Raw genomic sequence first — 18,218 nt, forward strand, 5'->3', positions numbered from 1 at the left:
ATGTTGCCCTTGTATAACTTCTTATGAACTTGATCTCTAACAGGTTAAGTGGAAATTAATCCACTTTAATATGCTTAATTCTGGTATAGAATAATGGATTTAATAATAGAATGGTAGGAGGTAAAGTTATCAAAGAATTGGTACTTGACAGTGTAGTACCAAGCTCTTCCTAAGTAATGGCATTAGCAATGAAACAGTACTCATCTGCTTCAGTGGATGATCTGAATTCACCTGGAAAATTGCGAAGCCGCTAATTGTTTTCCTGAGATCATCAGGAAAACTTGTACAGTCTGCATCAGATAGCCTCTTCAAATTGACATTCACCTCAAATCAAAGAAAATCTTTGCTGATTATCTTACATGCATTGGTGCCAATTCCTCTTTAACTTTTGACATTCATAGTTGTTCGTGTTGTATTATAATCAAAATGATGAGAAACAAATATATATATATATAACCTAAACAAAAGAGCTCATTGCGAAAAGTTTCTCCCCTCTGCTTAACTTGGTGTTCAGTTTTTCTTCCACACACCCTTCTTTTGAACATGTTCAGCCACGAAGAGCTTTATTAAAGAAAAATTATATTCTCCAAGCAAGCAACAGCCTTCATCAGCTGCATCAGTTCCTGATTACTTTGCTCCTTCACAAATTCCTCACTATAGGCTTTGATATCACCATCCGAATCTTGCTTGCCCTTAAGTTCCAAGAATTTCTTAAGGTAAGCAATGATCTTTGAAAGTTCCTGCGAGGATACATTAGGGAGGGGCACGGGAGAGCCAGCAGAAAGGTCATAAACAAAGTTTTTGACAAAAGTCATCTCCGTGGCCACAGCTTCTTCCACCTTAAAGAGCTTCTTATTAGAAGAAATATATATATATATATATATATATTCGGGGTTTAGTATGCTCACACCCCTGCCTTCTGCTTCATTACGTAGAAGACAACTGCATAAAAGAACTTGATGGAATGCCCTGAGGACTGGGATAGTAAAACAGAACTAAAATTGTTTTATGTTTTTTTTTCTTCTTTTTATAATAACTGTTGATGTTAATTATAGTTAATGTCAATCAATTTTGATTGGAACACGGTGTATATTAACAATGCCTGCCTTTTCCGAGCCAAATATGCCAACTTTTCTCGACATTGATACACTCCACGGTCACTAGTAGTACCTTTGAACTTGAAGAAAGGAATGCTGTGTCTTCCATTTTCCTAATAATCATGCCAATGTCAATCTCGTTCTAATGATTAATAGCAAGAATGGGTGCTGGGTATTATATACTTTAACGTTCACCTCTGAGCTACAAGAAAGAAAGATCCTTCTAAGAATTTAGTACATATCACCAACTTACGAGAGCCGTCACATTACAGCCTGAATGTGTAATCAACATCATCACATTACAGGTTCTGCAAAAGTGCCTCCACAAAATCTGGGTAGTTTTCCCAGACTTTAGATCCAACAAAACACACGAGCTGTCCAAAATTATAGCCTGAATGTGTCGGTTACTTCATTATCAATGTCAAGGTCTCTTTTCTGCCTTTTCCGTATCATTTTCTTGAGAATACTGGTGCTATTGACCTGCTCTGTTACAGGTTATCTGCTCTTCGAGATGTCGAATTTTATCCAGATATTCAGCCTGCATTGAACAAGCAATTTGACTGAAATTGGAATTGGAGTATTGAAAAGTAAATGCACCCCTTAACGCTCTCTCTTTCAATGACACATTCGAAAAAATCTTTTTTAGTCCTCCAAAGAGTTGATATACAGCGTTCTTTGATTATGTGGACACCTTACATATAAATTTGACCGAAAGAAAGCTGCCATTAGGTATGAAGAAACATGGCACTACCAAAATGGTTAACTTTTCTAGAAGCTGTGGGATGAGCTTATGAATATAGGAACTTACATATTTCACAGATTCAGGAATTGGGTATCCATTTGGCCATTGCAGTCGTGAAATGAAACATCCCATCACTTACCAGTACTTCAAAATCACATGGTGGTAAAGGCACCTCCACAACCTCTCCATCCATACCATCTTTAGTGCCAGCGCTAGCTTGAGTCTTCAAGAACATCATCCATCACTTCAGAAGTTGGAAGTAGTGGAATTACATGAAAGAAGTTTGCCTTTGTTTTTTCATCCATCTCGGTCATTTCAATGTGAGAGGTGGCATCTAATTTATCGTATCTTAAAATTCTCATGTCAAAGCTACAAAAATGATAACTTAGTACCGAATTTGGAGGTCCCCTGCTAGGAATACCAGTCTTTGAATTCTGTAAACTTTGTCAGCTGACACGCTCCAGGAGGCACCATGCAAAGCCTGCTCTGTTTGATTCTTTGAGATGCAACAAACATAAAGCTTTGAATTCTAACACAACTTAGCTGTAAAAGTAGACAATTGAGAACTAACAATCAACATGGTCAAAATCCAAGTGGAAAAGGGTGAAGTCATATTTATTACCTTCCCCTTCATAGCGAGACTCGATGGTGCTCAGGATCAATTAAGCAACAATGGAGTGCAGACACCGGTACAGCTTTTCTTTTCCCAGAAACGGTCACTGGGCTTGTAAATGGTGACAGGCAACATACTGGGATTGAGTGGCTGGATGAAATACTCTTCATCTTCCACTGATTGGGATGCCAATCCATCGCATTCAATCGGTTATGTATCTGACTCCATGGAAACACACCTTTGGGAGTTCTCTTACCCATTCTTCCAAACAAACTTCGATTTTGATGTTTAGGGTTTTTTTGGGTTGTTACAGAAAGTTCGATGTCGATATAGGATGCGAGAGAGAGACTCGCACACAGAGAGACAGAAGAAACTTGCCGTTGTTGCTGAGAAGGTCTGGCGGGAAAAGGATGTCTGAAATTGGGAGAGTCTTCTTTGTTGGGAATCTCGATTTAGTCCCAAACTTATAATCTCGTTATCAATTAAGTCCAAAACCTATAAATTTATCAATTTGATCCCAAATATTTCAAAAAATTCTTAATCATTTTTTTATCTTCATCATTTTAGTGCATATGCATGCACATTAGATAAAACAATTATGTAAAAGATATTAGATAAAACAATTGTTTGGGACTAAATTGAGATTTATCCACAACCAAATTATTCTTTGAACCAAAGTAGGGGTGAGCAAAAAAACTGAAAAACCGATTAAACCGAGAAAACAAAAAAAAAATAACTGAAAAAACCGTACTGAAAAAAAAACCAATTAAAATTTTGAAAAAACCGGCCGGTTCGGTTTGGTTTCGGTTTTATAAGCAAAAAACTGAAAAAACCAAACCGAAAAAAACTGAGCCAAAACCGAGCCAAACTGGAAAAAACCAAACCAAAACTGAGTCAAACCGGTTTTTTCCCTAAACCGGTTGGTTTGACCCGGTTTTGGTTCGGTTTCGGTTTTTTTAAAAGAAAATTCGGTTTGGTTACTTTTTTTTTATAAAAACCGAACCGAACCGAAAATGATCACCTCTAAATCAAAGTATTGTTTGAAAACCTATAATTAATATTTAACTCTGAATTATTGCTGATCATTGCCTCATCAAAGCATCTTGATTTTCTCTAATTCCATACCATGTGTTGGTTTTTCTTTAAAATTTCTACACTATCAAAGGGCATAACTGATTAAAAAAAAAAAAACAAACCATGTCACAATAAAACAAAAGGGGGAGTTAAAGGACTAAATTATAGGTTTTCAATTTACCAAACCCTAACTTGAAACAGCAGATAAATTGGTGAAGAAAAGCAATGATCAGATGTAGACGCATCCAGCATGAAAACCAAGATACCAACAGCTCCATACAAATATTATGCAGCAACAAATTGATTATGTTCATGCTGCTCACTGGATAGGATCAAGAATGATCCTCGTAATAAACAGTGATAATCAAGAACGAAGCCATGGAACTGATGAGACGAGTAGCAAGACAGGTATCGGCAGTTTTGCCCGTCTACCACACCAGCTTCACCATTTTTGTGCTGTTGAAAGAGCTTGTCATCGATCGTGATCATATACATATTATGCATCAGGTTATAATTAATTATAAAGCGAATTCAAACAGTTACACCAACAATATATAGGAGAACAATTATTTAATTTCAGTATATAGAAGAATTAATTAGTTAGCTGATCTATGAAGCAACTTGAACATTAGTACCATGTGATGTGATGAGCTGCAAGAAAACTGAAATCCTTGTCCAGAGAAAGAAAAACATGAAACTAAATTAATTAAGCTAACAAATTAGCTAGCAATGCCATAACAATATTGTCCCCTTGGATGATCGTCTCCTCTATGCTTGGCTAAATTCTGGCTCCTTCCTCACTGGCTTGACTCCCGTGAAAAGCCTGTCCGGCTACAGTACCATGATCCCCAATATTGTTATTCTCTTGAGCAGTACTTCTCTCGGATGCGGCAGTACCCCTGGCAACATCATCTGCATCCATAATCTTCATGAGGACACACCAGAGCTTCCCATCACGCCTAAAGGAATAAACTTGCACAATGTCATTCTCCTTTAGTGCACCCTCGTTTCTTCTCAGAAAATCACTCCACTTGGAGGCTAACACATAGGATATATTGGAGTTTATGTGGCACTTCCTCAATCTCATTGTACTTTGATGAACATCATCATCTTTGAGACCCATTTCCACAAGTTTAACTTCTGTGCCCTCGATCTCGTTTTCCTTCAGAAAATCTTCGATATCCTTTATTTGATTCACAGGCATTGAGAAACGGTCGTGGTGCATATTCATATCAGTTTTGAATACTTGCTTCATGATCCTTAACTTGATCTCACTGTCACGGCCTTCTTGATGATCTATCCGGTCTTTAATTTGGGAAGAGAAATTGGGTGCAGGATCCAAACCTAGCTTCTTGAAATCTACCCTTCCCATCTTCTTTCTTTTCTCAGATGGTCTCTCTCCTTGACCATCCTCATTATCGATCCTTTGGAGTTTAAAGATTGGTTTTTTTCCAGCTGCAGTTTTTTTCTCTTCTTGCCTCTCAATCGTTAACTTCAGACCATCTACATGAGAGCAAACGTAGTGATGATAATGGCTTTTCTTGACATGGCTCTTTCGATTTCCCCTCTTTTCCATGGGTACGAGAATGCCAAGTGTGTTCACAACTTCATCAACACTGCTAGTAGTACTCATGGCATCTTCTTGATCAGGACAACTTTGGGTTTTCTTGGAAGGAAGCCTTAATTCATCAACAGTGGAAGTAACAGTACTTTTGGCTTCTTCAACAGCATTACTTAGGGGGCCTTTCATGGAAAGAAACCCATCTCCACATCCTCTCCTTTTCTTGGGTACAAAACACCCAGGTGGGCTCACAGATTGATGGGCACTGCAACTGGCCGTGCTGATCTTAGCCTTCAAAGACTCTTTTGTAGTAAAATTTCTCTTCTTGAACCACACCAAAGCCTCCACGAGTTCTTCTTGCACCGGCGTTAACTCTTTTTCTTCAACTCCTGTTTCTTTCTCTCTATACTCAAGAAACCCTTTCTTGGAATCCCCATCAACATGATGGTGGCCATCACTTAGGCTACACCCACACACCATCTTTGATTCTCCCTTATTTCTTCAACTTCTTCTTCCTTAACTCAAGAAATATTTAGTAGGCAAAAAATGCAAAGAAACTAACTCAGTAGGCAAAAAACGGAAACGATATAGAGATTTGGAGGCAAGAAACTCACTTGTGAGTATAATTATGGGGTTTGTGTGAAAAACCTGATGGAAATATTTATAGAGAGGGCAGGCAATAGTAAATCCTTGTAGAAACAGGACGTCTGCTTTCTTAGGTTTCCGAAAGTAATCCGACTACGATGAGAATTAATTTGTTTTTATTTCTTTTACGGTTTCTTGGTTTCCAAGATGCATAAAATTGCAATAATAATAATAATAATAATAATTTTGAGAGAATTTCATTACATATTTAGAGCTCAAAGCCTCCAACGGAAAAAGAAATACCGTTAGATAGACTCAACGTAGTAGTCAGACATCAGTTGGCTCAATTTGGAAATAGATAAAAATAGAGGATTAATTAAAAATTGTTTCAGATCAAAATTAAAATCGATGTAGAGGTTAAAAGGCCTTCGTGGAGGTGCAGGTGGAGGTGGAGGTGGAGGTGGATGAGGGGAGGGATACTATGGTAATTACATATTCCAAAATCCTTTGAATCTTCTACTAAACCAAAAAAAAAAAAAAAAATTATCGCAAGAAAATGCTTCTCGTGTGACTTTGAGGTTGCTTTGTAGAAATGGTAGTTTCATCATTAAAATTTATTATAATTTATTATGAAAAGAAAATTGTTCGATGGCATATTAAATAGTCTAATAACACAAAATTTTAATTTTTTAGAGTATCAAACTAGATTTTTATCCCGTGCTACATTGCATATCGTTTCCTCTTTTTTTACTTAATTAAGAAAATGTTAAGATATTAGGAAGTATAAAATTCCATTCATAATGGTTAAAACATTTTTAAAATACTTAAATGATGATATATTGGATGATATATGATTTTTTTAAAAAAATATTAAGATAGCAGCATATTAAATCGAGTTAGGACAATAATAATTAACCTATAAAACTCACGATCTGGGGTGTGAGATCATGATAAAATCATGAAATTCATATCGAAACAAATTAAAAATCTCAATTATAATAAACCAAATATCGAAGATTGAAAACAATGAAAAATATTTATTTTTTTTAAAACATAACCTAAGTAAAATTTTATCGATGGCCAGAGTAATGTCGCGGGCTAAGCCAAATATCTCAGGACGTAAGAAGAACAAAGTTAAGATGACACTAGGATTTCTAAAAAAGTAAAAGAAATCCAAAACTCAGTTCATTGAGTCGGCTGAATTTAATAACATTAAATTAAAATCAAACAAACCTAGCAAATCTTTTAAACCCGAGTTAATCTTCCAAAATCATAACTCATGAAATCTCAGATTCAGGCTCAATTAATAAGCCTAATTGTCAACCAATTTAATGGTGATATATAAAATTGAAAAAAAATCAATCTAAAAAACCTGTCAAAGCAAAAAATAGCAATAAAAAAATAAGGATCAAACCTGATTAAAAGAAAAATAGAGAATGAAATCGCGAAAAAAATCAATTTTGTAAATCATCCCAAATAAAAAAACAATCAAAAAAATGAGAATCGAATTTAAGAGATGAAAAAAATTAAAAAATAATTAAATTGAAAATAAATTTCAATTAAAAATAATTTTTTCAAATAAATAATTGCAACTAAAAAAACAATGACTAAATTTGAAGGGAAGAGAAAATCAAGCGTCGTTGTGAATCTTTTTAAGGGCAACACGCAAATCTAAAGGAGAGAGAAATGAAGAGAAAAAAAACAAATTATCATCAAAACTAGATAAAATTATTATGTACGAGATTTGCGTGCTAAAAAAAAAGATATCAAGATTAATCAAATGACATGATGGAACAACTATTTTAATTAGTGGAGTCAATATCATGTCCCATTTAAAAGTGCGTAGTCATGACTGATTCGTGCAGCAACTCTTTTTTTTTTTTTTTTATTTATCAAATTACTTGGGATCAATTAAATATTACTCCAAAAAAAACCTTTATAAAATTATGAAAAAGTCCTGAAGCCATGCTCTCTGAGAATTTTGTTTCCATGCCACTACATTGTTCTTTAAAAAGTAGAAAACCAACAGTGTCTCTATACCATGGTTAAGTGTTTTTTTTTAAAAAAAAAACTTTTAAGGATACTCAAGTAATTTTAATTTTATTGTGCAAAAGAATTGTGAAAAAACCGAGATGCTCCATAACAATTTTAAAATTAAAAATAGATCTCCTGAAAATATTATTCCCCAAGGTCAGTTATATTATTTTTTTTATTCAAGAGCAGAGACGTAATTTTACTGTTCTAATCCGAAGGAAATCACACCTTTACCAAAGTGTTTTTCCCACACCATTTAGGGTTTTTTTAAAGTTAATTCAATGTAAGAATTTGTCCTCGTTACAGAGCAAGAACCCGCACAATCAACCCCGCAAAATCGAGTAAATTATAAATTAATCTCTTTATTTTTGAAAAAAAAAGAAGGAAAATAACATTAAATGGAAAACAAATTAATTAATTAATTTTTAAAATTAGAGAGATTATTTAATTTATTATTCAAAACTAGAGGGATTGATTTTATAGTTTACCCACAAAACCTTTAATAAACTCAAGACCTATACCTCCAAATCTTGCAAGTTTCACCCTCTAATGGCAAGAGTTGGACTTGGAGGATGATTTCCTCTGTATCAAAACCCAGCTCCAGGAACTCGAAAAAACATACAAAACCATGTAATTTCTACCCAAAAACGAAAACCCACATGGCGAAAACCGAAGCTAGAGCATTGGCAACTCTATTGGCATCTCTCCTAGATCCTAATGTGGCTAAAAGAAGAGGATCGACAGCTCGAAAATATCATCAACAATCACAGCCATAATGGTACTCGGAGAAATAGCTCGACTCTTGAGAGCTCTAATCCCTACAAGGCAAAATGTCTGGGCTCCAATGTTTCAGCAATTTCGACGGTAAATATCACGTCGAGATATAGTAGTATGAAGCAGGCAGCATTGCTTGTCCATCTGGATCTGGATCAGGACCAGGTCCTTATGCTAAAAATAGAGATTCTGACAGATTAATTTCCAGCTTGAATCAAAACCAAGAGCAATACAATAGATCATTCTCAAGATTAGAAAAAAGAAAAAAAAGAAAAAAAGGGCAATACATTACATAAAACAAACAAAAAGAAAAATTAATGATCAGGCACACCTAATCTGACAGCTAACATATACTACATCGCAAAGCTAATTACAAAATATGATACACTGCTTTCCAAACAAGAATGCCAAAATCCTGTCAAAATCTTCAGCAGTAGGTTCAAAGAAGTAGCAGGGCTTCATTATTCTCACAATGCTTACAACTTACAAATATTTTGTACATCTTGCTTGGCTTTCTTTTCAATGCCATTGATTCTGAGGAGGATTCCGCTCTGTCGGTGAGCCAGGAACAAAGGGAACAAAACCCCGGCCACCAAACATAGGGCGCATGAAGGCATCATCAAATTTGCGCCAGTAGTAATGAACAGTGTGTGTTGGAGTGGTTAAGAGTGCACGTAAGCTGCTTGGACGGGGAATGTCACGGCCACCTAGATCATCTAAGGAGTCCTGCCCCTCTCCAAGAAGTGGCACTGTAACTGATTTTGGAGTAGCTGGATCTGATGAAAATGATAAGCTTCTTGATTGGTACTTTGGATGAGGCAGCAAAATACTTATAAGAGGTTTAGTCATCAAACCAAACACCTGAGCACAGAGAAGAATTGTTACCAAAATGAACAGCATCTCATACAATTTGCCGAACAAGCAAGCAATTGCAAATAAAAATAATAATATTGCCAGTAGTTGATACCAAAAACTTTTTGCTAGTAAGAAAAAGAAACATCAGAGATGATAGACAGTCATCGATGCAGCTATTGTTAAACACCCGGTTAGACCACAACAGTCCGTTGACTCAGAGCTAAACTGAAAATAGTATTGCATTATAACTCATATTTCTTGTTTTTCTTTGCACTGTAGTCAAAGAACCAGTATAACTAGTTCCTATTCTAATCCTATGGGAGATCAAATTGGCAAAAGAAGCTATCTGGGATAGAAGATGTTAAGAGGGTGAAAGAAATTTTGAAGTTTTCTGCAGATCAGTAAATCAAGCCAACACAATTTTCTGTTATTCACAACTAGGGAAATCACTTACCACTGTGCTGAAAAGAACAACAGTAATGGTGCTGGTGATCATTATAGCATTTGCTCTTAGGTTGGTGTGCCCAGCACTTGTGAACTGCAATTATTTAACATAGAAAAGTTGTGTACACGTTAACATATAAGATCAATCTGCATAGAACTATTGATATCAGCATCTGTCCACTCAGTACCTTATTGTATGCAAGTGCCATTGACACAGCGCCTCTCATCAGACCAGCCCACCATATTATAAACTGAAAAGGAATCGAAGTTTTATGTATCAGATAGATCAATCAAGAGAAAAGGAAATGATACTAATACAGAACAAAAACAATAACAATTAGAACAACTAAGTACTTGCTGCCTGAAGCCAATCTTCTCATTAGGTGATTTCTTAGATAAGTTGGACACAAAGGATAAGGGGAAAACAAATGCTGCTCTTCCAACCATAACGAGACCTAGTAGTATCGAGCTCACAGCAACAGAAGTCCCGGGGCTGTAAAAAGTGAAATTAAAGTCAAATGCCAGATGTCAGGATCAACAAAGAGACAATGTTTCAACACAGCATTTATATCACACAATCTTAGTAAAATACTGAGAGAATAAATTCCAAGAGGGATGAGGTTGAATGAATTGATGAAGCACAAATATAAATGAAAACATACCTATCACTAACGAATCTCCACTTCTCAATGTCCAAGGCATCCATACCAACATAAAGGAAGATAAAAATCTCGGCAACAAATGACAAGGTTGCGAAAGCATGCCTGTAATAGTTTGGGTATTTGGGTAAGATTTAGATAATTTAAAAATGAACACTTCCTAATGCATCATAAGACAACTTTGGATAAGACATACTTGGTAGTGATTCTTGAACTCTCAGTCACATTATGCCAGGTGTAATGAGACATCACAATCCCACAGAAAAATACAGTGAGAATGCCACTCAAATAGAACAGCTGCAGGGCACCAAAAGTCAGTTACATGATCAACAAAATTAGCTAAGGAAGACATGGAGCTGCAGAATAGAACAAAAGAAGAGCCGCCAAGAAAGTAAGGGATCTTACTTCAGCTAGCATGTATGAAAGGTATGCCATGAGTATCATAAGAGCAACCTCACGATCTGTTGAGTGCCTGAATCATATAAATATTCAGTCTACCGTATAGAACTTCATTCTGCATATTCTAGCCTTTTTTCAATAATTAAGTATCAATGTGATAACAATTGTGTTTAATTCAATCAGCACAGAAACAATTTTTTTATGTTTATGTTGAATATCTGTGCTCAAGAGCACAAAGTTTGATTCAAGAAATCACCCTAAAAAAAAAGGAAAAGAAAAGTATTAGGAATAACCAGTTAGATCACCTGTACAGCACTACAAACAACCATGAAAAGAAATGTTCAAGAAATGAACCAAAAACATTTCTGGAGGACTCATAACTAGTTAGATCATAGGTATAAGAACCAGAAACAATGATGAAACGAAATGTATGTCATACTTAGACTGCAATGTCTACGTCTTTAAGACCAAACAAGCATATCTTCACTAATACAAGAGGTTCACTCCAAAACAACACATAACAGTGAATTTAGGTATACTATCACATTGACACATCCATGATAGACCTCAAATTTGCAAAATTCATATACACTGAGTGTCCCTATCTTCTTCAGTTACTTGGTTTCGCTAACTCAATCCCATCTACCTGGTACATAGCCATAACAAGGCAACTTTACAGTCTGAGAATTCATCTGGTCTTGATGGAAAATTTTTGACTGGTGTAATGATTTATTACAGTTATGCCAGAACTAAACACAACTTAAAAACTTGAATTTGAACCACGTTATACCTGCCAAAATATAGCTTTTTGATGATGTAGGCGCTAACTAGCCCAGTCTGCAAGAAATGAACCACATACATTTCATGATATTGCTTGCAAGAAAACAGATTTGTGCTGCGTGTGGGTGTGAGAGAGGTGGGGTAAGGGAGAGAGGAGACTTACTAGCACGCCCAGCATAGTGCTTGTAAGAAATAAATAAAGGAAGTTGCGAACAAAATCCCAGGCAATTACAGCATTGATATTAGTAAGATCAAAGCTCTGGATTGCATTGAAAAGCACCACTGATGTAGCATCATTTACGACACCCTCCCCGAAAACCAGACTATAGAGCAAAGGTGTATCGTCCTGACTAAGCACCTGTATCATCAAAAAAACAAGTTTAAAATATAAGTACATGTGCTATATTTGTTTGAAATTTGAGACATGCTATAACTTTGATATGTATCAGACCTGCAATGTGCAAACAGAATCCGTTGCAGCGAATATGGCACCAATTGCTGAAATTGGTAAAACAAGAAAGTAAGATCCCCAAAAAAAAATGCAAGAGAGGAGAAGCATTGAAACAAAAGGGATCCATAGAGTCTAACCTAGATAATCCCCTATATCTAGTGGACCGATATCCATTTTCTCAAATATTTGCATAGCTCCTGCCAGAACAAAAAAAAAACAATCAGTACCAAATTTATTTGTGTTTATCAGATGCAACTCAAACATAATTTTTTCAATTTCAACAAGGAGCATGGTGACTCGGCATAGATTGCAATTTCCTTTTCTTCTGTGATTTCTGCAGTTCTCATTCAAAAGCAACACAATGGTATTTATCTTTTAGTTCTACATTTAGATTCAAACTCATGGATGATCTTCGTATGGATATCCTGCAGCTTGGGTGTCAATAGCATTCCTATAATACAAGGACTTGCAATATATTTTACAATTTGAAAGAACATGAGTTAATGGCAAAGGTGAAAACTGAATGATGGGACAAGGGAATGATATAGCACCATCAATCAGCAAAAAAGCAAACATGGGGAAACAAATCTTGCGCATTCATCCATGCATTTCCCATAATCAAAGGAGCACTGGGGCAACTTTCAAACAAAAAACTTCCTCTAAATTTCAGTACTGATGTTTTGACTCCATAAAATGTGAGAAGCATTACAAAGAATTAAATCAACTGCAGGTCTGGAGTTCGTGGGTGTACCTATTGATATGATCGCACAGCATATTAATGTACCAACAGCACCAAATAGCATAATTGTCATGAAATTACGGAAGAAATGCTTCTTTTTCACCTGAAACCTGGTTAATCAGAAAGAGATGACGGAAAAAAAAATCAAACATTATATCTAGGCTAGACGAAGACAATTGTAGAAATCCTCCTATTATATCAACGATATCATCATTAAACAAAGTCAAATAAAGAACAGATTTTCAATAATAAATAAGATGGGAAATGTCTTGCTCTTAACCAGAAAAGCACGATATAAAACTAACCAGAGTAAGGTTCAAGACCAAACAAAGTGCATTAATCTTGGTTAGCTAAAACTAACTAAGCACAGAGAGCAATGATCTTGAAATGTAACTGCATTAAGATTTAATGGAGCATAAACATACCCAGCATTAAATATGATAGGCGGGAGAAGATATATAAAGAAAAGATCCTCGCTAAAGACTAAAAGTCGTGAGCTTTTTCCTCCACTGATCAGCAAGATAACAATCCCTGTACCAACACCCTGCCACCAATCCACAAAACATCAAACACGGTATCAGGCATAATTCAAGTAGATAAAAAGACATACAAAAAAAGTAACTTTCACCAAAACTTCTTTTCAATCTTCCTTTTCTATTATAAACAACCTGGCACAACCTCACGACAAATCAAATATAATTCATATACCGAATCACAGAGCATATAACCATACATAAAAAGGAAAAAATGAAAACATCTGCTAAGTCTCATTTCAAGTACAATCAACAATACAACAATGGATTTAAAAATTTAATAGAAAGAGGCTCACAATTATAAGAGCAGTGATTGACTCGTTCATCCACCGAGTCTCCTCTAGAAGATGACCAATTACAATACAAGCGCAAAGAAGCGCAACAAACAAGTTCATAGAGACCACAGAGGCATGATCAGATGTGTACAACATTTGCAGTTTCGAGCCAATCGAACTCATATAAGCTTCCATCGTGAACAAACACTGGTAATCCTTTTTTCACCCACTTAAACAAATCAATATGAGAATTTATATATTCCCTTCCGAAAACACTGAATCCCACAGAAAAGGAAGCTAGTTTTTACGTCTCTGTACTGTCCATCTAAGGAAAGGGCGATTTCAATAAACGATGTGATCCCTGCATTCGAAGAAGCAAAAAACAAAGATCAGATTTTGATCAAGAACGTGTTAAATTAAACTCATTTGATTAGAAAAAAAATGACACAACAACAATGGTATCTGAGAAAATGATTTAAAAAGGAACCCCAGTTAAATATAAACCAAATTTATGCTTCTAACAATTTAAATGAAGCAAAAAAGATCAAGTTCCGAACGATAAAAGCATTAAATTAAGCTCATTTCATTACCAATTAAACCCCTCAAATCTAATCTTCTTAAGACCAATTTCTGATCCATAAAAAGATGAAATTAAGCTCATTTCACTACCATTCACCACAAAAAAAAAAAAAAACTGTCAAAACTCTCAGTTTTGAAAATAAAATGAAGCGAGATCAAACAGCAACAAAAAGGTAAGAAATTTGCAGTTAAAAATAATTCATAAAAGCAAAGATAAAAATAAAAAACTAATTTAAGACTCACCTACCGTCAAATTTAAAGCAGAAAGAGAATTCGAAGAGAGAAATGAAAAGAAATCAATCTCTCCTTCGAAATTCTCAAAACTGAACCCGAGCAAGCTCGCTTGACTAAAAATAAACCTAGCCACGGTAGATTATCAAAAACCAAAAACCTAAATAAAGAGAAACAAGAGAAACAGAGAATTGAAAAGCTCTAGAACGAAGAGAGATTATTGACGTTGAAGACAGGGAGACGTGCGGTGCGGGGTAAACAGTGGAAAACTGATTTTTCTTTTTTCTCTACGACGTGCTATTTATCTTATTAAGGCACAGCATGACAGCAGTGTTTTTGTAACCGTATTTCTTGCAAAATTATTGTCGTTTTGGGTTTTTACCGTATTTGTTCTCTCTTCATTTTTCAATAATCCTAAATTAGTGCTACTGTGCAAGTCCTCCTTCTGCAGCCTTGAAGTAGATAACGTGACAATTATAATTTAAAATATTTAATTATCATATAAAATATTTAATTGTTGTTGTGATTTTTAGTTAATGATATTATATTATAAAAGATTACGGTGGCTTAATTGAGGTGGTTTAGAGCTTGTTTGTTTTTATTTTTCAAAGATATTTTTGAAAAAAATTAAAATATTTTTATTTTTTGTTTTAAAATATTTTTTTATATTTTAATGTGTTAATATTAAAAATAAATTTTTAAAAATAAAATAAAAAAATATTATTTCTGTATATTTCTAAAAAAATAAAAAAACAATCAATTACATCACGATATTAAATTTTGCTTGTTGTGAAGGGGGATTTTTTTTCTTTGTTTTTTTTAATTATTATTAGTGGAAGGTGGGAAAGGGAAAGTTGGTGAAGGTCACGTCTCTTGAAAAACTAGAAATTTAAATATTTTAGTTGGTTATTTTATCTTCATTCTTCTTGTTTTTTTTTTTATATAATTTTTTTTTGTTTGCTGATGGTGATGATGGTAAGAGGCTTTGTAAATTAGGGCTTGACTGGTTTCTGAAATCTAAAAACTGCCCTAACAAGATCTAATGAAGATATCAGAGATGATAATTCAAATGATCCATCATGTATTTATAATATAGATCTCAAAATTTAGCCCACCCAGATCCGTTGTCATCTGTAAAAGAGGCTTTGCATGAAGAAGATGAAGGTAGATGGGTGAAGAAAACTGTCGCGTAATTTCTTCTTGTATGGAGTGATTGATCGCTGCCATGCATGTGTCAAGGTGTTCGTTAATGAAATCACTGCTTAATACTCTCTCAAAAACGTACGATTAAGGTACGGAAGGACAGTTTTTATTAGGGTGCGGCTAAAGCTGTATTTTTTTTAAAAAAATAAAATTTCTTGCTTTTTTATTTAAAATTAATGTTTTTATGTTTTTAAATTATTTTTATATATTGTTGTAAAAAATAATTATTAAAAAATAAAAATATTTTACACCCCAACTACTATTATACTTTTAAACAAAAACACAGCCGGTAAATGGAGGCTGGTATCCCATGAACTACGGGTGAATAAAAAAACTAATAAACTAATTAAACTGAAAAAATCGAATCGAAAAAAAAACCGAATTAATCGATTAAAAAAAACAAAAAATTTCCGGTTCGGTTCGGTTTCAGTTTCTAAAATCTGAAATCGATTGAACCGAACCGAACCGGTTCCACCAACCAGCACTTAAGAAAAAACAACAAGTATAAATACAATGTTTTCTAACCCTAAAGTATCAGCCATCAGCCCCCCCCTCTCCCTTCTCTGCATCTCTCTCCCTTTACTCTCTGTTTTGCTTTGATTTTCCTCCCCTCCCTTATGGATTTGATTCCTTTGGGTTTTTTTTCGGATCTTAGTTCTCTTATTGAGTCTGTGCCATAAATAGAATTGGAATAGTAGATCCATTTTTGTTTTTCATATCTGTGGATTTCTACACCCCCCTGCCATTTGATTAATTATAATGAAATTGATGAATGTTCCCTCGAAGAATCAAACTCACTCCCATCTACGTCCATCAGAATTTGCTAATCAAATCACATAAAGGTCTCCTAAACGTAATCCATTCGTAGATTGTGTGGTTGGCTCTATTGAACAGAGAGTGACGAAGAAGATTACTTGGCTGGGTTAACTCGCCAAATAGCTCACTCCACCCTTGAAGATGATTTCAAGAGAAACGACCTTTCTTGCAGCACCGAAAAGACTAAGGTATTGCTTCCTTTATGTTTTTTTTAAAGTAGGACAACCTGCTCTGGTTTTTGTGATTATGTTTTTTGGGGCTAACGTTCGGGTCTTGGGTTTTTTGCGTCATTTGCAGGGTTGAGTTTTGTCTGAATCGCCTCAATCAACGCTATGTGCAGTTGAACGCAGGTGTGGTTGTAGACAAGGTTCTAGCTGTGGAAGCCCGAATGGGTCTTCACCTCCAGGCTCCAGCAACTTGGGATATGTTGTATGAGGTTGCAGGAGAAGTAGAGAGGACCATTAGGTTTGAACCGGTTTAGAAGGGAAAAAACCGAACCGAACCGAACCGAAATTAATCGGTTTGAACCGGTTTTTGATTCGGTTTAAAAATTTTTAAAAAAATCACTTTGGTTGTTTATTTTGGTTTAAAACCGGACTGAACCGGAAATCAGCCCTACCATGAACTGCTTAATACTCTCGCAAAAATTTAGAATTTGAACTCTTCCCTTTCTCCCGCTCGTTGATACAAAAAGAAAACATTGTGTAGATTACTTTCTTCTTGATTGGATATTTGTATTTTTTAAAATGTTTTTAATTCTTTTTAAAAAATATTAAATTAATATATATATTTACATTAATGAGAAATAAAAGAAGGAAAAGGGGTGGTCCTTCCTCCTCCTTGGATCCCAAAAGCAAAATCCTTCCATAATAGAAATAATTAGAATGGACAAGAGAATTTATTGCAATCTTCGAATTTTGTCTAACACAATAAAACAGAAGACTCCTTGGTGTTCAGATATTTTCTTTTGTTACAAGAGCACACGTACATTTGTTAGCAAGTATAATATATATATATATATATATCCACAGTGTAAAATATTTTTAAAATAATAAAGTCAATTTTTAAAAAAATTTCTAATAGCTAAATAATATTATAGAAACGCTAGCTATAAGTCCTTTTTTTGAAATTACAGAGTGATTATCAAGTGAATTTGTAGTCTTGTTTTTTATTTTATTATTATTAATGTTGGTTTCTGGATCAGCTTACGTGTACTTCGACTAATTCGTGTACTTCGACTAATTCCATGGGTCCTGAAGTTAACGATCATATAAGTCTCTAATGACCATCATATTAGCAACCACAGGGCTCGAATCTGAGATCACAGGGAAAGCAATCCCTTAGTCTCAAGCTCTTAGTCTTGTTTTTATTATTTATTTAATTGACAATAAAAATTGAAAGTCCTCATTGTATGTGAATATGAATTTTTGGAGAATAATAGGCAGGTCTATTATTGGAGAATCCGATCAAATTTGGATCACTGGATGTTTCCTCCAACGTCAAGATCCGCAATTAATTGAACTTTGAACTTATTTATTTGTTGAAATGTCTCGATCATGGACCATGTGTATATGTTCTCATACTTATCATATATCAAATCCAGGGACATTATTGAGCTTTTTTGGAAAGAAAAAAAAACATGGAAAAAAATCTATGTATAAAGTATAGTTTTAAAACTTGGTCTGACCCGGTAGATCGACTCGGGATCAGCCGGCCCAGGACTGGAACTGGGCCGGGTTGAAGAAAAAACAGGGGAAGAAAAAACCCGGTGTAA

The 18,218-nt window shown here is 34.8% G+C and overlaps 1 protein-coding gene across 2 annotated transcripts; it reads right to left on the reverse strand.

Annotated features, from left to right (window-relative positions):
* Nucleotides 1-8,750: 8,750 nt before the first annotated feature.
* On the reverse strand, nucleotides 8,751-14,741 carry LOC133669993 (sodium/hydrogen exchanger 1-like). Of its 2 annotated transcripts, none has more exons than XM_062090370.1 (15): nucleotides 14,442-14,741; nucleotides 13,637-13,976; nucleotides 13,233-13,351; nucleotides 12,820-12,917; nucleotides 12,206-12,265; nucleotides 12,069-12,115; nucleotides 11,781-11,975; nucleotides 11,628-11,674; nucleotides 10,844-10,910; nucleotides 10,635-10,735; nucleotides 10,442-10,543; nucleotides 10,134-10,272; nucleotides 9,968-10,030; nucleotides 9,790-9,873; nucleotides 8,751-9,341 (listed from the first exon to the last, which is right to left on the reverse strand). In XM_062090370.1, the coding sequence occupies exons 2-15, from the start codon at nucleotides 13,808-13,810 to the stop codon at nucleotides 9,000-9,002; spliced, it is 1,638 nt and encodes a 545-aa protein (XP_061946354.1). In that variant the 5' UTR covers nucleotides 13,811-13,976; nucleotides 14,442-14,741; the 3' UTR covers nucleotides 8,751-8,999. The 2 variants fall into 2 exon arrangements, with proteins under 2 accessions (XP_061946354.1, XP_061946355.1); XM_062090371.1 differs by having other exon boundaries at nucleotides 14,438-14,741.
* Nucleotides 14,742-18,218: the final 3,477 nt, after the last annotated feature.

The sequence above is a fragment of the Populus nigra genome, chromosome 12 (assembly GCF_951802175.1).
Source record: "Populus nigra chromosome 12, ddPopNigr1.1, whole genome shotgun sequence".
In the NCBI taxonomy this organism is placed as follows: domain Eukaryota; kingdom Viridiplantae; phylum Streptophyta; class Magnoliopsida; order Malpighiales; family Salicaceae; genus Populus; species Populus nigra.

Coding starts and splice junctions, on each gene's coding strand:
- LOC133669993 (XM_062090370.1), bottom strand. CDS start 13,810: ATGGAAGCTTATATGAGTTCGATTGGCTCGAAACTGCAAATGTTGTAC. Junction 12,116..12,205: donor AGATATAGGGGATTATCTAG/GTTAGACTCTAT, acceptor TACCAATTTCAG/CAATTGGTGCCATATTCGCT. Junction 10,273..10,441: donor TGGAGATTCGTTAGTGATAG/GTATGTTTTCAT, acceptor CACTTTTTACAG/CCCCGGGACTTCTGTTGCTG.